The sequence below is a fragment of the Trachemys scripta genome, chromosome 11, assembly GCF_013100865.1.
Source record: "Trachemys scripta elegans isolate TJP31775 chromosome 11, CAS_Tse_1.0, whole genome shotgun sequence".
NCBI classification, from domain to species: domain Eukaryota; kingdom Metazoa; phylum Chordata; order Testudines; family Emydidae; genus Trachemys; species Trachemys scripta.
This window is the reverse complement of record NC_048308.1, coordinates 63,107,551-63,130,259: the sequence shown is the minus strand read 5'-3', so window position 1 is coordinate 63,130,259 and position 22,709 is coordinate 63,107,551. Positions and strand designations below refer to the sequence as shown.

At 46.2% G+C, this 22,709-nt stretch overlaps 1 protein-coding gene across 1 annotated transcript in view; it reads left to right on the top strand.

Moving 5' to 3' along the window:
* The window catches only part of KANSL1L (KAT8 regulatory NSL complex subunit 1 like), a 98,559-nt gene that overhangs the window by 68,251 nt on the left and 7,599 nt on the right, over window positions 1-22,709 (top strand). The window contains exons 7-11 of the mRNA XM_034786513.1: window positions 3,472-3,582; window positions 11,817-11,954; window positions 15,064-15,185; window positions 19,065-19,189; window positions 20,070-20,124. Of these exons, the coding sequence (XP_034642404.1) occupies window positions 3,472-3,582; window positions 11,817-11,954; window positions 15,064-15,185; window positions 19,065-19,189; window positions 20,070-20,124 (551 nt within the window). The remainder of the gene's footprint in view (window positions 1-3,471; window positions 3,583-11,816; window positions 11,955-15,063; window positions 15,186-19,064; window positions 19,190-20,069; window positions 20,125-22,709) is intronic.

Sequence of the window (22,709 nt, the reverse complement as noted above, 5' to 3'; positions counted from 1 at the left end):
TTTCAGAATTAGGCTCATTCTTCCATTTTAAGAATAAGATTGAATTAAATTAAAATGCTGAGGAATCTTATATTTTTGAGGACTCTGCACCACCCTATTAAAGATGAGAAGACATCATCATGGACATGGGGAATGTATTAGGAAGTCTTAGTTCTGTCGGTGTTTCGTTCTGAAAATCTCTCTGGCCCTTCCTGTATTCCTGACCTCTAGAGCGGATGCTTCTAATGATAGACCAGCTCCCTAAAGAACATTTGTCTCAAACTGAAAAGCTTCCCTTTTTTAAGAAGATGATCTCTTCAGCATAAAAATAGAGAAAATGAAGGACATTTGATTACTACAAGGCCACTGTTGCTTTTTACAGATTCAGACTAACACGGCTACCCCTCTGATACTCTACAAGGCCACTGTGGCTTATTCAACCTGAACAGACAAAGAGGGATGTTGCATTATACTCTTTCTGATACCAAAGACAACACCTTTCTTCTGGGGACTTGCTGCTCTCTTTCCCAGAAATTTCAGCTTTCCCAATCATGAGACAGAATAAAGAAAAGCACATAACTAGAGGCTAGGCTACAGTATCTGCTGTCTGTACATCCTCTGTGTCTGGCAGGCCTCACATTTGAAGTATTGCCAGGAGCTTATTTTGTCTACTTTCCTGACCCTCCTCCTTTTGGGCACCATTTGATTTATGTCCTAGCAGCATATAGTGGAAATACAATGGATCGCTGCATGCTGAGATGATACAGTTCAGCTGTGTGGCCTAATTCTCATCTATGTTGCCCCCCCAAGTCCTTTTATATATCCCTTTTCAGAGATCTCTCTCATAAGACACTGCTCAGAGCAGAGATGGACTCCTTCTTAAGAATGAGAGCCATTAAAAAAGTTGTTTAACAGAACAGAAGGCAAGGAGAAGTTGGTGATGGTCTTTTTCCCATTTTGTAGGCAACCAAATAAGATGATGCAGTTGGACTGGCTTACAAAAATATATTTGCTTTTGGATAGGTAACAGGCATTACTAGTATGGAGTCTTGCCCTCCAGCATATCTACAGCAACATGGATATTTGCCAAGTATTTGTCAGTGGCTACAGGGTACCTTAGACATATAGACATCCATGTATATCTGTACTAGACAACTGGCAGTTTCAGACTTGCATGGAACAAATCTTGAAGGAGAATCTGAATGTGGTATGTGCTGATTGTGCCCAGAGCCTGTGAATAAACTGAGGCAGATATCCTTATCCTTTTAAGTATGGTGTGGGAGTACATATTCACAATCTGTAAGACATCCAGGTGATCCTCTCAACTCCCCCCCCCCCCCCCCCCCCCCCCCAAAAAAAAAAAAGGCAAGTAGGGAAGATAGAAATATTATGACTAAGGTACAAAAAAAAATCAGGTATATTTCTAAGGTCAAAAACAAACCTTTCTGGCATTTTTATACTTCATAAAGAAGCAGAAAATGTACAGGCCCAATTTAAAAAAAATCTTTTGCAGGTACCCATTAATCCTGTGACAAAGAACTTACTTAAATCAGTACCAGTTACTGAAATAAGCTGTTCTTTTTGGTTAGCAAAAATTGCTTGTAGAAAGATTTTTGTATTTGCAGATCTCCAAGACACTTGAGATTAAGATGGTATGTAAATGTTGGAAAATTATTGTCCACCTTTTGGCCCTTTAAATTAGTGTAATTTTTCTTCTTAATTTCCCAGCTGTCAAACTTACCTCCCTGGACTCTTCACCTTCCTTTATTCCAAGCATAAGAAGTCTTCATTCCTCTCTTTGCTCCCTTTTTGTAAATTTCTTTCCTGAAGGGCTTTTCAAACAGAGACATCTTTGTAAGTCCTTCTGCCTTTTTACAATGGCTAAATTCCTAAGCACTTGAGATATTTTGCAGACTAAATCTCCCCCAGGAAGCAAGTTAGAGTTCCCTGTTGCCTTCTTTGTTAGAGACAGAAATAGGGCACTTACCTTGAAATTACCCCAGGGCGTTCAGCAATAACATTTTTCAAAAATACCAAATAATTCTACCCAGCTGGCTAGATTGAGGCTTTTGCAGATCACAAAATAAAAGTGCAACATGTGCTCTCCACAGCACTGACTTTTTGAGCACCAGTGGGTGCAGATGTGGGACAAGACCCTGGCCGTATGTCCACACCATATTCTTTAGGGCTTGTCTACCTGTGGGGATGTTCTGGAATAGCTATTCCCGAAAAACTTCTTGTGTGGACAGGAATAAGAGTACTATTCAGGAATAGCAATTGTGCTTTAAATTCACACCCTAACTTAATCTGAGGGCTGCTCTACACTGGGGGGGGGATCGATCTAAGATACGCAACTTCAGCTACGTGAATAACGTAGCTGAAGTCGAAGTATCTTAGATTGACTTACCTGGGGTCCACACGGCACGGGATCAACGGCCGCGGCTCCCCCGTTGACTCCACTACTGCCGCTCGCTCCAGTGGAGTTCCGGAGTCGACGGGGAGCGCATTCGGGGATTGATATATCGCGTCTTAACGAGACGCGATATATCGATCCCCGATAAATCGATCGCTACCCGCCGATACGGTGGTAGTGAAGACGTACCCTGACTTAACTTTCAAGACTAAACAAGCTGTCAGAACATTGGAGTGCTTCGGGTCATGTTAGCCTACGATCCCCTCACCTTCTGGCTTGTTTCTTTATGGCTTTGTCTTCACTGCTAAAATCAGGTGGCGTGGGTTTCTTTTTGGATTATTTTTTACAGTGGGATAATCGATGTGCTTTAGCCATGCCTCTGTAAAATTGTAATGCAGAGCAAGCACCTGTAATTTTTACTGCAGGGTAGCTAGGTGAGGTCAGCCACACAGCAGGGGGCATAGTGTTGATGTCACTTATCTACCACACAGTAAAAATTACAGGTGCCTGGTCTCCACTAGGATTTCACAGGGGCATAGCTAATGCATGTTAGTTATCCCGCTGTTAAAAACAAACACACGCTTTTTTGGCAGTGAAGACATACTCTGTGTGGGCAAAGATGAAAGATTGTCAGGAATAACTTCACATCAGAGTCCATGTCTGCATCTTTCACTTCTTACTTTCTGAGTCTCTCTCCCCCCTCCCTCCAGCCAGTCGTCCCCCACACTTATGACTGGGTGTGCCAGAGAGCTAATATTTCAATTCTCCAAAAATGTCTCTCTTGCTGCTGCTCATAGTCAAGCTTCACTTTTGTCCTTTTTTAAATACATCCCCTTGGCTGCTCTCCAGTTTCGCTATCTGAAGATATTGTCCAGCATGTGCAGCCAGTCAGTTATGTCAGGGCTGCCCCACCATCACTTTTTGTGAGCTAGTGGGCTTGAGGCAGCAATACAGTTTGTACAGAATATAACACAGACTGTATAAATAGATTTTTCAGAAATGTAATACCAACGTAGAACTCCTGGGTCCATAGCTGGCTGACTATCTCAGATGTATATATCTCTTCCTTTGTTTTATAGATATCCCTCTTCATATATATTTTGAAACATTGTTGAAGGAGGACAAGATCAAAGGAGATCCTGTTGACACCTCAGCACTAGGGGTAGAGTTTAAAATGTCTCCATCCAATGGTATGTGATGCAAAATATTTTAATGCGTGCAAGATTTATTTTTTAGCTAGTTTCTCAATACTTTCTTTTTGTATTACTGGATGCTGCCTTAAATATTGTTTAGTGCTTTTAGATGGGCAGGGATCATGCTTTTACTCACTACATGGCTAGCATGCACAACAGAGCTTACAATCTGAACATATCACAAGACTAGTTATTGGGGAGAATAACAGGCACGGGAGTTAGGAGGAGGCAGGTAATAAGGAATCGAGGGAGAAACTCATCCCACTCACATAGATTCCAAATAACTGGGTTTTATGTGGGTGAAGTGAGAAGGGAATGGGAAGGTAAAATCTTCTATCCTGCAACTTGTACAGGGTTTGAGGCTGGTGCACAGTTCTCCCTTCTTGTTATTTTTAATTATGAGCTGGAATAACAGGTGTAGTTCCTCCTGATAGTTGGGTGTGAGCACCATTGAACCTGCATAAACACACCTGGTTCTCCTTTTCTTTGGCCTTCTGCACCAGTTCCCAAGAATTTGTGAGGGGGCTACCCAAGAGATTAAAATGTTCTTCTTCGAGTGCTTGCTCATATCCATTCCATTAGGTGTGTGCGCGCCGCGTGCACGATCGTCGGAAGATTTTCTACCCTAGCAACACCGGCGGGTCGGCTGTGGAGCCCCCTAGAGTGGCGCCTTCATGGCGCTGAATATATACCCCAGCCGACCCGGCGCCCCCTCAGTTCCTTCTTACCGCCCCTGACGGTTGTTGGAACTGTGGAGTGCGGCATAGCTGTTCTCCACTCTCCCTAGCTTAGTTAGTTATTCGCAGTTATAGTTATAGTTCTAGTTGTTTATAGTTAAATAGTTAAATAGTTTTTAAAAGTTGTTCTAGTTGTTGTAGTAGTTCAGGGGATTAAGGGGGTCGTCTCCCCCTTTCTCCCCCGGCCGCGAGGCCGGGCTCATGCCCAACGCTCCCGGCTTCAAGCAGTGCGCCTCCTGCGCTAAGCCTATGCCCACGAGCGACCCGCACGACTCCTGTCTGAAGTGCCTGGGAGAGTCCCATCAAACAGATAAGTGCAAGATCTGTAAGGCCTTCAGACCAAGGACCAAGAAAGAGCGGGACTTTCGGCTCCGGCAACTCCTGATGGAGGCGGCACTTAGTCCGGACGCTCCATCTACAAGTCAGGCCCCGGCACCTAGCGCCTCGGTGCGCAGTGCCCCGGTGGCACCGGCCATGCCGACCACGCGAGTGGCGTCGGACAAGCCTCCCCGGCACCGGACCTCGTCGGCACCGCAAGCACAGCAAGTGCCTCGACGCCGGTCATTATCCCCGGGGCATAAAAAAGCCCATAAGACGGGGACCTCCGTGCCGAAGACGCCGGCTCCCCCAGTGCCGGGGGTAGAGCCGAGTCCGCCGGTGGAGCACCGGAAACAGGTGCCTCCAGCACCGTCGACTCCGGCGCCGAGGCCGTTGAGTCCGGTGCAGATAGCGTCTCCACCGAGACCGGCGGTGATACAGTGCCTCCCGTCGACTCCAGAGACCTTCGCGGCGGCGAGAGACTTAATAGCTCTCACGGAGCCGGCACCGCCTCAACCACCGGCACCGACGGCACCGTTGACTCGCCCGGTCCAGTCGAGGGGGAAACCTGCCTTGATGCGCCCTCCATCGCAAGGACTGGAACCTCGGCACCGGTCCAGGTCCCGAAGCAGGTCCCCACGCCGCTCGCAGTCCCGGCGCCGAATATCACCTCGGCACCGGTCGTACTCGCAGCCAAGATCTTCGTCGCGGCACCGCTATGATCGTCGGCACCGATCAACGTCGAGACGTAGTTCTCGGCACCGCTACGGTCGACGCTCGACGTCGAGAGGCCGCTCCCGGCACCGGGCATACTCCAGGTCCTCGTCGAGGTCCAGATCCGGCTCCCGGCACCGACGAGGTCATCGGCACCGATCGCGGTCCCGGCACCGTTCGCCGACACCGCGTAGAGATAGATCATCTCCGGACCGGCACCGTGCGGCACCGCAGCCCACGGGAATCGTTTCGACTCTCTCGGCACCGCCATGGCCATCGAGATCGGTGTCTCGCTCCTCGGAGGACCTATCGAGATCGGCATACCCCCCTCAAGGGCAAGCCGAGGAACAGGATTTGGGCCATTGGCAGGAGAGAACAGAGGACCATTCTCATGGCCCATCTCACTGGTCGTTTTGGACCCCGTGGGCGTACCATCAGGCGCAAGGGGCTCCAATAGCTTCGACCTCTCGCTCGGGTCACTCCGTTAGAAGGGCCCCGGAGTCCACCATCTCTCGGCCTCCTCCAGGGGGTATGGAGGCTTCCGTGTCCGCACCACCTGACGCCCTGGACCCAAGCGCAGGTGATGCCCCGGCCCAGGAGCAGGGAGACCAGGACCCTCCCTTGGATCCTGTACCACCGGAGGCATCTTCCTCTTCCTCTCCGGATGAGGCAGTGGCGGGCACATCGTGCACAGGTCCACCTCCAATAGATCTTCGGGCTCACCAGGATCTCCTGCGTAGGATGGCCCATAATATGGACCTGCAGGCGGAGGAGATAGTGGAGGTGCAGGACCCCATCGTGAATATCCTCGGAGCGGATGCCCCATCGAGGGTGGCGTTACCCCTGATCCGCATGATACAAGCCAATGCAACTACGATATGGCAAACTCCTGCCTCTATCCCACCCACAGCGAGAGGGGTGGAAAGGAAATACTTTGTTCCGTCCAAAGACTACGGGTACTTGTATACCCACCCCCAGCCGTGTTCACTGGTGGTGGCATCAGTGAACGCAAGGGAGCGCCACGGTCAGCAGGCCGCAGCGCCCAAATCGAAGGAGGCGAAGCGCCTCGATTTGTTCGGCCGTAAAGTTTACTCAGCCGGAGGGCTGCAACTTAGAGCGGCGAACCAGCAGGCGGTCCTGAGCCGCTACAACTTTAACTCCTGGAACTCAATGGGGAAGTTCAAGGAGTTGGTTCCCCAAGAGTCCAGGGTGGAGTTTGGAGCCCTGGTAGAGGAGGGTAAGAAGGTGGCTTGGACCTCCTTACAGGCCTCCTTAGACATAGCGGACTCTGCTGCGAGAACCCTGGCCTCAGGTATCGCTATGCGGAGGATCTCCTGGCTCCAGGTTTCGGGTCTGCCTCCGGAACTGCAGCAAACCCTGCAGGATCTGCCCTTCGAAGGACAAGGGTTGTTTTCAGAAAAGACGGACTCTCGCCTGCAGAGCCTCAAGGACTCCAGGACAATCATGCGTTCCCTGGGGATGCATGTTGTGGGCACTCAGCGCAGGCCATTTAGGCCGCAGCCTCAGCGCTTCTACCCCCCCCCGCCTCGTCAGAGACAGGACTCGGCCCGGAGGCGAGGGCGAGGTGGTAGATGAAGGTGGACCGGCCCTCAACCCGGTCAGAACCAGGGGCCACCTAGACCACCTTCAGGCCCCAGGCAGAACTTTTGAAGGTGCGGTCGAGGACGGCGCCCCAGTCATCCCCCAGGATCCAGCCCCCTCCTTTCGGGATCGCCTTTCCCATTTCCACCGTGCATGGTCCCTTATAACTTCGGACCGTTGGGTCCTTCGCACGGTGGACAGGGGATATGCTATCCAGTTTTCTTCAATCCCTCCCCTCCTCCCCCCCTTCCCCGTCCCTCTTCAGGGACCCTTCTCACGAGCAACTTCTTATACACGAAGTTTCCACGCTCCTTGCTATGGAGGCCATAGAGGAGGTTCCAGTGGAGTTAAGGGGCAGGGGATTCTATTCCCGTTACTTCCTCATTCCCAAGTCCAAAGGAGGTCTGCGACCCATCTTGGACTTGCGCGGACTCAACAAATTCGTAGTAAAGTTGAAGTTCCGCATGGTCTCTTTGGGGACCATTATCCCTTCCCTCGATCCTGGAGACTGGTTCGCCGCCCTCGACATGAAAGATGCATACTTTCACATCGCAATTTACCCGCCTCACAGACGCTTCCTGCGGTTCGTGGTAAGCAAGGTGCACTACCAATTTGCAGTCCTTCCCTTCGGCCTATCCTCGGCCCCGAGGGTGTTCACGAAATGTATGGCTGTCGTGGCAGCGCACCTTCGTCGGCAAGGGATACAGGTGTTCCCGTACCTAGACGACTGGCTGATACGCGGTCGCACCAGAGAGCAAGTTCGAGCGCACGTCCACATGATAGTGCACACATTCAACGAGTTGGGCATCCTACTCAACAAGGACAAATCCACTCTAGAACCTACCCAGAGAATAGAATTCATCGGCGCAGTCCTAGACTCCAGACGCGCACAAGCCATCCTGCCAGACAACCGCTTTGGCACCATCACGAGCCTCATTCAAGAGCTCAAGGCCTTCCCAACTACCACGGTGAGGTCGTGCCTTACCCTGCTGGGTCACATGGCTTCCTGCACGTACGTAACCAGGCATGCCAGACTTCGGCTTCGCCCACTTCAAACCTGGGTGTCATCAATATACCGCCCACATCGGGACAGCCTGAACATGGTGGTCACGGTCCCGAACTCGGTCCTGACCTCCCTCACCTGGTGGCTAGATCGCAATGTGGTTTGCGAGGGGATACCATTTCACACCCCACAACCCTCTCTGCACCTAGTCACGGACGCTTCATCTCTGGGTTGGGGCGCCCATCTCGACGACCACTATACCCAGGGCCTGTGGACTGCATCCCAGCTAGCCCTGCACATCAATGTTCGGGAACTGATGGCGGTGCGCCTGGCGTGCCAGGCATTTCTCAACCTCCTACGTGGCCGATGTGTGTTAGTTCTCATCGACAACACCACGGCCATGTTTTACATCAACAAGCAAGGAGGAGCACGTTCGTCAATTCTATGCCAAGAGGCCATTCGCCTGTGGGACTTCTGCATCGCCCACTCAATCCATCTCACGGCATCGTTCCTCCTTGGAGTCCAGAACACTTTAGCGGACCGACTCAGCAGGTCCTTCCAGACGCACGAGTGGTCTATCCGTCCGGACATCATACATTCCGTCTTCCAGAAGTGGGGGTTTCCCCAGATAGACCTGTTTGCATCTCGAGACAACAGGAAGTGCCACGTGTTCTGCTCCCTGCAAGGTCGAGCTCCGGGCTCCCTCTCGGATGCGTTTCTCCTTCCCTGGAAAGACCACCTGTTTTATGCCTTTCCTCCGTTTCCTCTGGTCCACAAGGTACTGCTCAAATTGCGCAGAGACCAGGCACAGGTAATTCTGGTCGCTCCAGCGTGGCCGAGACAACATTGGTACACCACACTGTTGGAACTCTCGGTTCGGACACCGATCCCGCTTCCATTATGTCCGGATCTCATCTCTCAGGACCACGGCCGGCTGCGTCACCCCGACCTACAATCACTCCACCTCACGGCGTGGCTGCTCCATGGTTCACCCAGGCAGAGCAGCAGTGCTCGCACTCTGTCCAACAGATTCTGCTGAGCAGTAGGAAGCCCTCAATACGGACCACGTACCTGGCCAAGTGGAAGCGGTTCTCCTGTTGGTGCGAACAACGAGCCACGTCCCCGTTGCAGGCACCTATTCCTCTCATTTTGGAATATCTCCTCGCCCTAAAACAGTAGGGGTTGGCGATATCTTCAATTAGAGTTCACCTGGCCGCTATATCGGCCTTTCACCCAGGGGAACTCGCGTCCTCGGTATTCTCTAACCCGATGGTCGTTAGATTCCTCAAGGGCTTAGACCGGATGTACCCACAACAACGTCAGCCCGTTCCGACGTGGGACCTCAACCTGGTTCTCTCCAAGCTCACAGGTCCTCCATTCGAGCCACTGGCCACCTGTTCGCTTCTGTACCTATCCTGGAAGACAGCCTTCCTCGTAGCCATCACCTCAGCAAGGCGCGTTTCTGAACTCAGGGCGCTTACATCTGAGCCCCCTTACACAGTTTTTCATAAGGATAAAGTGCAGCTTCGTCCACATCCTGCCTTTCTCCCTAAGGTGGTTTCCCCATTTCATATCAACCAGGATATATTTCTCCCGGTCTTTCATCCTAAACCACATGCCACTCGCCAGGATCAACGTTTGCATTCCCTGGATGTACGCAGGGCCCTGGCCTTCTATATTGACCGCGCAAAGCACTTTAGAAAGACGACGCAACTCTTCGTTGCAGTGGCCGACCGAATGAAAGGCTCACCGGTCTCCTCACAACACCTATCCTCCTGGATTACGTCTTGCATCCGGACTTGCTATGACCTGGCAGGTGTCTCAGCACCGCACCTCACCGCTCACTCCACGAGGGCCCAGGCTTCCTCGACGGCTTTCCTGGCACAAGTTCCGATCCAGGACATTTGTAGAGCAGCGGTTTGGTCATCAGTCCACACATTTACAGCCCACTATGCACTAGTGCAGCAGTCCAGAGACGATGCTGCTTTCGGATCAGCGGTTTTGCACACAGCAATGTCTCACTCCGACCCCACCACCTAAGTTGGGCTTGGGAGTCACCTAATGGAATGGATATGAGCAAGCACTCGAAGAAGAAAAGACGGTTACTCACCGTTGTAACTGTTGTTCTTCGAGATGTGTTGCTCATATCCATTCCAAACCCGCCCCCCGTCCCCACTGTCGGAGTAGCCGGCAAGAAGGAACTGAGGGGGCGCCGGGTCGGCTGGGGTATATATTCAGCGCCATGAAGGCGCCACTCTAGGGGGCTCCACAGCCGACCCGCCGGTGTTGCTAGGGTAGAAAATCTTCCGACGATCGTGCACGCGGCGCGCACACACCTAATGGAATGGATATGAGCAACACATCTCGAAGAACAACAGTTACAACGGTGAGTAACCGTCTTTTCCACCCAGTGTTCAGGTGGAGGTAGATAAGTGGCCAAAGCTGTAATGCCACCAGGCCCATATGTTTCCACCCAATATATTGTATTTGTGAGAATATAAAACCAACCAGTGTCAAAAGGTGTTTCACACCAGTATGCTGTTGACTCATCTAATTCACTAAGTCCTTGCTAAACAAATTACATCGAGACTTCTTGGAAATAACCTATAGTCCTGTTGCTGATTGCTCTCACTAAGAGGTGCTGCTGCAATCAGAATGAGCTCAGAAACTTGATAACAAACCCCTCCAAATGGTCACTGAGGGCTTATTTAAACACTGTTTTTGTACTGCTATAACTATATTGGTTTAGAAACTGAGCAAAGTAATACAGTTCCCTAACATTGATGCCTTTTACCAGTATGAAGGTGTGTAAGAGGTGTAGCATATTCTTATTAGCTTATTCCCATTCAGGAATAAGTTCTACTGATATAAGCACCTTCATACAAGTATAACTGTGTGCGCACTGAGTATTGATTTAACTATATCAACTTCTAACCTGATACAATTATAGCAGAACAAAAATAAGGGGTATGGACCATCCCCAGAATCCTTGCACTACTTGGAGATGTCAGTGTGCTGGAAGAGTTAAAAATGAAGGCATTGATACAGTAAAGTACTTAAATGCATAAGTGAAGTCAATGGGACTGTTTAAGTACCTTGTTGAATCAGGACATGACTAATTATTTTAAGTGAGTTTGTCTGTTAAAAAGCTCTAGATTTTTCTGTCTTTTACTATGTAAATAATTTCTTTGGTTAATCAGCTGGTCGGCTGCCTAGTATTTATTAGTTGTTGGTTAGACTTTGTCGAGATAAAGGAAAAGTGACTGTGTGTATTGAAAAGCTTAATAAAATGATATTTGTATGGCATAAAAAGATAGCCGCAGCAGCTATAATAAGGCGGTTTTACTTGAGTTCTGTGGGATAGTAAAGTATTGCATTTTGCAGGAAATCTGCCTTACATCATATCCCTTATCTCCACTCTACCATGCGTTGTGCCTCTTCCACCTTAACTGCTTTTTGCCCTGTGCTTGGTATTAAAGCTATTCTTGTATCTCTAACTGCTTACATATAAACGGTCCTTTTAGAAATATGAGTTAATGCTAGCTGAAATATGAATGAACCCTTGCTGTAGTACTGTTATGAGCAAAAAAGACACAGAGGCAGATCCTCCTCTGTTACACTAGGATAAATCAGATGGTCAATATGATTGCATCAGTGTAACTGAGAGGTGAATTTGGCCCCCATGGTTTGAATTTTTTGTGTCTACACATATCAGAGATTGTTACACTATTTACTTTGTATGTTTCTGATTAAAAGTACCTGTAGCTCTTTCATTATCGTTTGTAAAGTGAGCTTGGCTGTAAGTTGCAGCTAATGAAAATGAATCTGAAACTTTGTAAATGCTTATTCTGTTGCAGAATATAATCAACGTAGTGCTTCTCTCAAACAATGGAGCAGTGGCTATTTACTTAATTCCAAACCTCAAGCAGCATCAGGAACATCTGAACAGTTGTCAGAGGGAAGAAAGAAAAGGCACCTAAGTGAGACAGCGATAGGTAAGGGAAAAATAAGAATATATAAACTACTGCCCTTTCTGAAAATACCCTTTTATCATTGGGCCCCACACATTATTCTAAACTGTTTCTTCAAATAAACGAATGGATAACTTTATGAAATTGTATTTTACAGGGATGTGAGAAATAGGCTCATAATGCACGATGCAATTGCTCACCATTTGAGGCATGCCATTTTCTGCTGTTTTTTATTTCTTCCATCCCCCCGACACTTCTCACCCCAATTCTACTTCGTGTGATTACAAAACTAGACATGCTTCTGTTTTTTTATTGTTAGAATACTCCTTAAGGAAATTGCTTAGCCATACAATTGCATTTGTGTAATACTAGGTAGTGTGTTTTTTAATGATTCTCCATGAAACAGACTATGGATAAATTTGTAAATCATACACTCAACCAAACATTGACTATTTCTGAACTCAGTAAGCTATGTTTCATTTATCGTATGCTGTGGTTCCTGATTCTGGCTTCATTTTAAATTGTTAAATGTAAGAATTGTGGACAAGACTCTGAATAGGGATGGTGGGTAACCGGTGTTTTTAAAAAGGTGCTAGTGGTGATCATGATTGGTAGTTATGGACTACACTGTGTAAATGAATTGAAACAGCAGTTAAAGATAGAATTCTATAAAGCACCTAAGTGAATATGACCATATAGGAATCCAGCATGGCCTCTGTAAAGGAATATAGTGTCTCGACAATCTCTTAAAATTCAGCTGCACAGTGTATAAAGGAGAATAGATGGATATAATGTATTTGGAATTTGAGAAAAACATTCACAAATGTAACTTAAGGAAACTAAGTCACAGGGTAAGAAGAAAAGCAGTTAAGGAGTAACAGAAACAACATTTTCAGCGTGGAAGAATAGTAATAATGGAGGACTCAGGGTTCGAAACTAAGACCCGTATAGTATAATATATCCATTAATATGGAGGAGCCATGAAATGGCAACATTTGCGGATGACACCAAATTGTTTTGAGTAGTCGAGACTAGAAAGAAGAATGAGGAACTTCAGAAGGACCCAACAAGGGTAGGTGGCTGAGCAACATGTCCATGAGACTCAGTGTAGACAAGTGCATTGTAATGCACTCTGAAAACAACAATTTGAACTACTCGCACCCAATTATGAACATGGCAATTCCTTGATTGTAGTAATAGCACTTAAAGAAAGATATAGCTTGACAGTATAAACCTTTTAGAGAGTAAATTCTGTGAGGTTCTGACAATTTCATTGAGATTTTTGTTTAAAAAAAAAAAAAAAAAGATATCATCAGGGTTGCAATTTCCTGGTGCCAGCATGCTGCTATGCAATACATTTGTACATAGCAGCAGAAGCTCTAGCTCATTAGTGATATACACCTCTACCCTGATATAACGCGGTTCTTGGGAGACAAAAAATCTCACCACGTTATAGGTGAGACGGCCTTATACCGAACTTGCTTTGGCCCTCCTTGTTCCCTGACCGCCCCCTCCAGACACCCCCGTCCCTAATCACCCCTAGGACCCCACCCCCTACCCAACCCCCCTGCTTCCTGTCCCCTGACTGCTCTGACCCCTATCCACACACCCCGCCCCCGACAGGCACTCACCAGCAGCGGCGGGAAACGGAGCAGCCCGGCCCCGGCCCGCTCCACTCCGCCACCGCCCAGCTGCGGCGCTCCACTTCCCACCGCAGGTGAGTGTGGGGAGGTTGGGGAAAGGATGCCCCCCATACTCATCTGCGGCGGGAAGCGGAGCGCCGCAGCTGGGAGCTGGCGGAGTGGAGCGGGCTGGCCAGGCTGCTCCGCTTCCACCGGTGAGTGCGAGGGGGATCCCTTCCCCCAAGGCCCGTCCCCTGAGCGACATAGCTGGGGCCAGGGCGAGGGAAGCAGAGCGGGCTGCTCCTGGCCCCCCGCTAATCCCCAGGGCCACTCTGGGACTGCGGGACCCCCAAAGTGCCCCTCCACAGCTCCTGCCTCCCAGACTTGGGGGGGGGGGGAAGAGAGAGCCCCTGACCACCCCCGAGACCCTCTGCCCCTTATCCAACCCCTCGGCCCAACCTGGCCCGGCACCCTTAACACACTGCTCAAAGCAGCGTGTCCGAGCTTTACTGCGTTGTATGCGAACCACATTATATCGGGTCATGTTATATCGGGGTAGAGGTGTATATGTATTCCTAATTTGGGCTCTGTCTAGGAGAAATGATCCATGAGGAAGGTCAGCAGCCTCATGGTGAGCAAGGCCAAAAATAAAATACTCTGTGCCAGGGAATTGCAGAGTTGCTTATGAGATGAGAGTTCATATACTTGACCCACGCTGTGCATTACGATGCTTTATCTAGGGTCTGTTACCTCTTTCTCCCGCATTGGATCCACTGCTCTCGACAGACCCTCTTTATGTTTAGTTAGTGTTCTAAATATGTTTAGTTTAGTGTGGGATTCTCTTTTCTTCCTTCAAATCGGGAGAAGAGAGAATTAGGAACAATGGTGGTTTGCTTTTAGAGTCCAAACAAAATTGCAGCAGGGGCTATATTCACTGGGATTGAATAAAAAATACCCATAGATTATTATTTGTTTAGAACATTGACTCTACTTTAGGGGAAATCAGACTTGCAGGTGAGAAAACTGACTTTGCCTTTGTCATCTTTGCTGCCAATTCCACTTAGCCATCAGTCAGGAAAAAGCTGTTGGTTATGGAAAAGCTGACTGGGGGCTCTAATGGTTATGTGATATATAGCCCAGTCAGGGAAGGCTACACTCTCTATTCAGGTGATGTCCAAGATTATTCCCACAAACCTGATTATTGTTGGTTGTACGTAGTCTGGTAGCTTCTGTAAAGGATGCAGGATCTGACACAATGAGGCTGCTTCCGAGAGGGAATTACCCCCTTGAACTAGAGAAACAGTTTTTGTGGGACAATAGTGATGGAGGTGAATTTGTGATGGATAGAGCCGTGTAAGTGATTATTTTACAGTTGTTAGGTGTTCATGAAATCTCAGGTGTTCAGCTGTGGGCTTTCAGAAAAGGCCTCATTTGCTACTACGTGGGAAATATTTTTAATGTAATAGACTAAAAAAAATCCTATATTTCCCCCCCAAATCTTTTTGTGGCAGGAGAAAGTAACAGTAGGTTTGAAGCTTTTTCCTTTCAACATGCAGAACCAGAATCCCATAATGATTTTACTGCCGTGACCCATGTCAATCTGATGTCTAGATCTACCCAAAACGCATCACAGGTAAACAAAAAATGAATATATTGATGGATTAAGTAAAACATCACCAAAGAGTTGTGCAAATTAGTAAATAAAAAATATAAGCCTTTCACATTGTACTTTGCTTTACGCAGTTTTACACATGCCTATTTAGAGTGAGATTACTAGTCTGTATTGGGAAGGGCATGTTCTAAAACAGGGGTCGGCAACCTTTCAGCAGTGGTGTGCCGAGTCTTCATTTATACACTCTAATTTAAGGCTTTGCATGCTGGTAATACATTTTAACGCTTTTTAGAAGGTCTCTCTGTAAGTCTATAATATATAACCAAACTACTGTTATATGTAAAGTAAACAAGGTTTTCAAAATGTTTCAGAAGCTTTATTTAAAATTAAATTAAAATGCAGATCTTATTAGTTTAGTGTGATCCTTGCCCTTGCTTTTCCTTGCTGAGTTTTCCAATGTCTGGCACGTATTTGGATACTTTAAGCTGCACAGAGGCTTCTGAGTGATCAGTTGTTAACCGGCTCCGAGAGGGACAGAGGACAGATTTCATGTGTGAAAATACCTGTTCACACAGGTATGTGGATCCAAATGCTGAAAGCATTGCAAACACAATTTTCTTCAAACAGTTAAATTTCACTGGCAGGGACGTCCAGCAGGTCAGAATAGAGGCCCCATGATCTCTCTCGGTAGCTTCAAGTGCGCGCCGCAGATCCACAAACTTTGATGTCCACAATTCTGAGCTTTTTAACTGAATGAGCTGCATTTCAAAATCTTCAACACCCATCCACTGAAATACAGACAAATCCAAGTTGCTTTCGTTGAACTTTTCAGATTTAATTAGAAAAAGAAAGCATTGGGCCAAATCACTGGAAATCTTGAAATCTGTCAGAAAATTCTGATTCCAGTTCTTGCGCGTACTTTCCAATCTCATTGACACTGACAGTGCAACGTGTCGATAGCTCTTTTATGTGATGGAAGTAGCGGAAAGTAGAAGTTTGAATATCCCTGGAAAATACTGCTAGTTTCACAACGAATGCTTTCTAGGCTTCATAAAGATCCAGAACTGTTTGCCCTGCACCCTGGAGACAGAGGTTGAATTCGTTTAGGTGAGCAGTGATATCAGTTAGGAACATGAGCTTACACAGCCATTCGTCATCATCCAGTTCGGGGTAGTTTTGTTCTTTTTCCGACAAAAAGGCCTTGATTGCCTCAAAACAGTTTACAAAGCGCACCAAAACCTTGCCACGACTTAGCCACCGAATATTGCTGTGAAGTGGGATGTCATTATAAGCACTGTCCATCTCTTCTAGCAGTGCTTGAAATTGTTTGTGAGTCAAAGCAGATCGAGCAACAAGGAAATGGACAATTCGCACCACTGTATTCATCACATTATTAAGCTCTGAATTAGAAATTTTTGCACACAGGTTTTCTTGATGGATGATACGGTGAAATTTGACTGTCGGATGACCAATTTGATCTTCAAGTAACTTTACAAATCCCTTCTGTCTTCTGACCATGGCAGGAGCACCATCTGTTGTCACTCAAAATATTTTTCTGATGTCAACTCCTCGCTCTTCAAAATGGTTTACAAAACTTTCCAGTATATCTTCCCCCTTTGTTGTGCCATGCAGGGGTTTTAGGCAACAAAGTTCCTCTTGGATGTCATCGGAAGCACAATATCTTGCAACAACTGCCAAACGTGGAACATCGTTTATATCCACACTCTCATCAACTGCAACACTAAACAGTGCTGTGTCTTTCAATGCAGTCATCTGCTTTTCCTTAATGTTTTCTGCCATTTCACTTATGCGTCTCTCAACTGTTCTGGCAGAGACAGGCAGTTCTTTTATTCTAGATATGATTGTATCTTTATTTGGCAAATCATTGAACAAAATTTCCGAACTGCTGAGAAAAACTTCTTTTATATATCCCCCATCTGTAAACAGCTTTCCGTTTTTTGCAATGCACGGTGCAATCTTGTAACTTCCTTCTATAGCTTGATTTTTACTTACACTTAAGCTTTTAAAAACACTGCTTTGCTTCTCATAGGCTGCTACTGCCTTTTTGATTGATTCAGTCTTGTCTGCTTCATCAAGAAAGGTTTTCTTGTGCTTCATTTCAAAATGTCGTCAAACACTTAATGTGCGACAAATAACACCTTCATAACAGAAAGCCCAAATAGCATGGTCCTTCTTTTCAATAAATCCAAATGCGTCAGTCCAAGCAGGCTGAAATGATCGGACATCTAGCTTCGCTTTCTTAGGAGCTGCCATTTTGTCAAATGTTCCCTTCAACTTTCAGTGGGAAAAAAAAATGGCGATAGAAGGCAGGCACAAGGTCCAAAGCAGTGTGATCTAAGATAAGCAATTTTAAGATGGACCCGGCTGGCAAGGGGCCTGCAGTGGGAACCCCAGAGCATTGGCGGGCTGAGCAGCTCAGCCCGACCCCTGCTCTGGGGTTTCGGCTGCAGACTCCTGCCAGCTGGGGTCTCAGCCCGCTGCCAGCCTGGGGTTCCTTCCCCCCAGGCCGGCAGCGGGCGCTGAGTTGGACCCGCGGGGACCCCGGCTGGCAGGAGCCAGCAGCGGGTACACGAGAGCGGGGCGGGCTGAGTGGCTCAGCGCACGCCGCGTGCCAGGAAAAATCGGCTCACGTGCCAACTTTGGCACGTGTGCCGTAGGTTGCCGACCCCTGTTCTAAAACATAGAAATGCATTCTCAAAGACAAGTATTTCGCAGACCATGAGTTAGTTTATCGGTGAGAACTTGTTAAAAAACTCTGCATTTAAAACTAATGAAATGCATTATGATTTAAGTCCCACTCGAAACTGTGACTGGAGGCTTTTATCCTCCTGATGGAGCTACACAATATTGGCTGACAATGTAAATATGGTTGTGGTACTTTATCCTGTTGCATCTTGATTTATCAAACCATGACTATCTCAAACTCCTATTTACTGAACTACTAGCAAAGCCTCTGGTAAAGTGGTGGTGACATCCGGGCCCCATAGAAATCAATGCCAAACTTCCCAGAGTGACAGAATTTCACCCTAGAAGTCTTCAGGTTTCAGTGCTTTAGAACTTTGGAATTCTGTAAGACAGAAATATGAAGATTTACAGCTTACAAATACTGTACCTGATAATTGAAACCTAAGTGATGTTCCCTACGCAGTTTCGGTAATGCGAATTCTATTGAATTTCTTTCCTTGACTGAGTCTTTTACACATCTGCGTCTAGTGGGAACTTCTTTCCTTTACCAGATTGAATGAAAGTGATTTATTCTGAAACAGGCTTTTTCAGCTGAAAACAGAAAGCTCTATAATTTAGATTTAATCATGTTTTAAACCCAAACCACCTTCTGTAATCCTGAAACGTCAGTCCACACACGAGAGAAGAGGTTGGATAGCCCCAAGAGGAAAATTCTGAGAAGTTCAGCATTCTCTTATCCCTACAAAGGGATTTCTGCAGATTTCCAGACAAATATTTTCCATCTAGATTGCTCTACATTGATAAATTCATTTCATATACTGCATTTAGGCTCTGACCTCTTGGAATTCTTATTTTTATCGAGTACAAGAACATCTGCATAGTGGTCAGGTTATAGGTTAGTAGATTTATTCTAGAATGCCTTCAGAACATTATGAAAAATATAGCTATTAAGAGTGGGATTGTCAACAGTGTTACTCAGCATTAACTGTAATTGTGAAAAACTTCCATTGACTTCAATGGGAATACAGTTAGTCCAAAACTGAGTACTTTTGAAAACGTCATTCTAAAAAGTCATTCTGTGTTTGTCTATCTGTTAAAAGTACAAAACAATTGTTTAGTTTTATTGTCTTGTAGTTAACATGCAGCTATCATCATTAAGCTAATGTCTCTTCTGTATTATTAATTGTTATACAGCATAACTCTAGACGGAGACTGAGAAGTGAGAGCTCCTATGATATAGACAACATTGTTATTCCTATGTCACTGGTTGCTCCCTCTAAATTGGAGAAGCTGCAATACAAAGAAATCCTTACTCCAAGGTATGCTCATTTTCCCCTCTTTGCACCCCACTGATATTTTTTTCTGTTTTCATAAATGTTCCTGCCCCCCCCCGCCCCGCCCCCCCGTTGCATGAAAGAACCCCCCAGCAATGGGGAAGATTGACTGACAATCCAGGGGAAATGGTCACACTATGCACAGAGTAAGCAGACTGTAAAAATAAAGAGGAATGTTTTTCTCTCATCTTAATTCTAGTACTCATTGCCGACACAAATGTGTGTTTTAAGAAGATTATCTTTCTCTAAGTAGTTAATTGAAGATTATCTTTTTTTTAATGTCTTAGTTCAGCAGAAAAAAGCAACCTCGCAATAACATGCACAGAAAAACACATACCTATACATTTTTTAAAACATTCCGATTTTATTAATTGAATTTAACTTTTTCATGTAGCATAACCCCATTATTTCTGATATCTGATTCTCTAAACTTGTTTAAAAAACACAGATCCTTTGATTCTTGGAACAGCTTAAACAAGTTTTTGTTAAACTAAATAATGAGTGTCATCTAAACTAGCAATGCCTCGTCCTTTTATCTGCAAATCTGTGACTCGTGTTTCAGGTTTGGCTGGTTTTATTTAAAGGCTTAAAATAATATTAACAGGACAATGTTAAGGAGCTCAGATTCTGTATTTTTTTTAAAGGAAGATTTTCTAGAACCTAATATTAGAAGATACGTTTTCATGATTTTTATTTAAATTAAAATAATTTTTCTTAAATTTTGACATTCCCTTACAAAAATTGCAGCGTAAGTACTGCAGCATTGTGCTATTTAATGAGAACAGGATAATCTCATTCCACTACTGAAGTGATAAAACATTCAATTTGGCTAATCCTGTATTAACTACCCTTCTCTGATTTGTAGCTGGAGAGTTGTTGAACTTCATCCTCTGGGGCGATCTCATGTAGATGAAGAAGAGGTAAGCTACATTTTAATGAAACCAAGAGTTTAATACATGGTTTATCAATGTATGTTTTCAAACTTACCAGTGACTACTGAAGTTGTAAAAATAAGCTGATTGTACTAACTATGAATGTAAAAACATTCATAGAATCATAGGGTTGGAAGGGACCTCAGGAGGTCATCTAGTCCAACCCCCTGCTCAAAGCAGGACCAATCCCCAGACAGATTTTTGCTCCAGATCCCTAAATGGCCCCCTCAAGGATTGAATTTACAACCCTGGATTTAGCAGGCCAATGCTCAAACCACTAAGCTATCCCTGTTAACACGTGTTTTATATACTTGTTTTGTCTCTTCTCCCTTCCAACCTCTTAGTAGCAACACTAATGGGTGATGGCAAGATGAATCTCCATTAAGAAACAAGGAGATGAAAGAATCGGGAGTCAGTGCTAGTATATAAGCAGCAGCCTACCCACATCCTAGAAACAGGAAGTATGGGCCTCTAGCTTCTTGCACCCTGATCCTTTTTTCTTTTCCTTTTAGCCCTAAGATAGGAAGGAGAAAAATAGGTTATGAAAGAACACATGGAGAGTTGAGGCAACTAAGGTTTTCTATCTCAGAACCTGCACCTTTTTAGGCAAGGCTCTAGCACCCCAGGGCCCAGCCAGTGATTCAGCAGCAAGCCCCTTCTACCAGCCTCCTTCCCCAATCGCTGCCATTCTCTTTCCAAGGACTGAGACACTGGAGATCCAGTGGGAAACCCTCTTCAGGGAGTGGGTGATCAGGTGGATTTCCAGGTTTGCTAGCCCCCCCACTTCCTCTGCATTGTCTAGAAGCAGCACCAGAAAGCCAACTCCTTGGGCTTGTAGCAGCTTAGCAGGTATTTTTGTCTCTTTTTTTTGGTGGAGGACACTAGGTTTTTTCAGCCCCATCTCTGTTTGCCTACTCCTCGCCTTGTAGTTTGGTTTTCCATTGGTGGGAGGGATCCATTTCTCCTTCCAACTTCCTGTCTGAAGCAGTGCAGCCTGCAGCACTCTCCTCAGCAAACCATGAACAATTTCTTCATCACCCACTGCTATTGTTCCTTCAGGAGCATGGGTGAGCCGGCCTCTTTCATGGCACCCCCTGGGCTTATTGGTTTGGGGAGCTTTCTTTCCCTCGAGCAGGCATGCAGGGCATTTCCCAGATCCATTCTCTAGTCTGTGGTTCCTCCTCCTCCCCATGTTTCTGTTGCTGTTTCCCCTGACCTGGGTCAAATACCTAGTAAGAAACCTGCCATTTTTGCTACCTTCCCAAAATCTTTGGAGGTATCTGATTTCCATCTCTAATCACTATCACTGACCTGTCCCACTTGCCTGACCCCTACTTAGACTAACAGTAAACACAGCAGTTCCAAGACCAGCATCCAGACCTTGATCCCAAACAAAGATATTGCTGCCCTCCTAATGAGAATATCCTTCCTAGAGCCTCTTACTCTGAGGGCCCTTTCTGTGTGGGGGTTAGATGCTCCAATAAACTAGTCAAGGAGTAAACTTTTCAAAAGGGTTCTCTCTTCCTTCGAGACTGAAGAGGTAATACCTTGTCATGCAGCAATCCTAGAGGTTATTCTGAGGAGTGGGATCAGGTAAACAAATGATCTCCTGGCTCCAGAAAATACTCCAGGTGACCAAGGGTAAAAGATTTCTTCTTGTCTCTCTGAAAATGTACTTTGCCTACATATTCTATAGCAGAGATCGGCAACCTTTCAGAAGCGGTGTGCCGAGTCTTCATTTATTCACTCTAATTTAAGGTTTCGCGTGCCACTAATACATTTGAACGTTTTTAGAAGGTCTCTTTCTATAAGTCTATAATATATAACTAAACTATTGTTGTATGTAAAGTAAATAAGGTTTTTAAAATGATTAAGAAGCTTCATTTAAAATTAAATTAAAATGCAGAGCCCCCCCCGGACCGGTGGCCAGGACCCGGACAGTGTGAGTGTCACTGAAAATCAGCACACATGCCATAGGTTGCCTACCTCTGTTCTATAGTCTCCACAGACAAGGCTGCCAACCTTTCCCTTTGCAGTGCCCAGTAGGTCCTAGCTGTTGATTTCACTCATTTGGCATTGTATTCTGGGCTCTAAAGAAGGAGTCTGTCTCCATCCTAGTGTCCCCTTCTCTTAACCTACCTGGTGAGATTCTTAGTTTTCTTACAGATTCTACCTAGGCTGCCTTCTTCCTGTTTAATGCTGCCTTTGATAGGCTCATAGATTTAGAAGGAACCCCCTCACTTGCTACAGCAGCTGCTATATTTGTGTTTGGAGCAGGAAGGCTGCATTTAGTACATCACAGACCTTTTCTACAAGGGCATTAAGCTGTTTGGAGAACAACTAGGTAAGGGTAACTAAAGGAGCACTTCTTGCTCAAGAATCTGCTCCCTCAGCACTCTTATCCCTCCTCTTCCTTCTCTAGAATCTGGTATCAAGGAGAAAAAAATTCCCACAGCCATTGACTTCCCTCTTCAGGATGCTAAGGAACACGCTCTTCACTCAGAACCTTCTTCTGCAAAACTCGTTGAGTTTTGATGCGGCCTCCCTGGTGATGGCTACAGGGTTGGCAATGA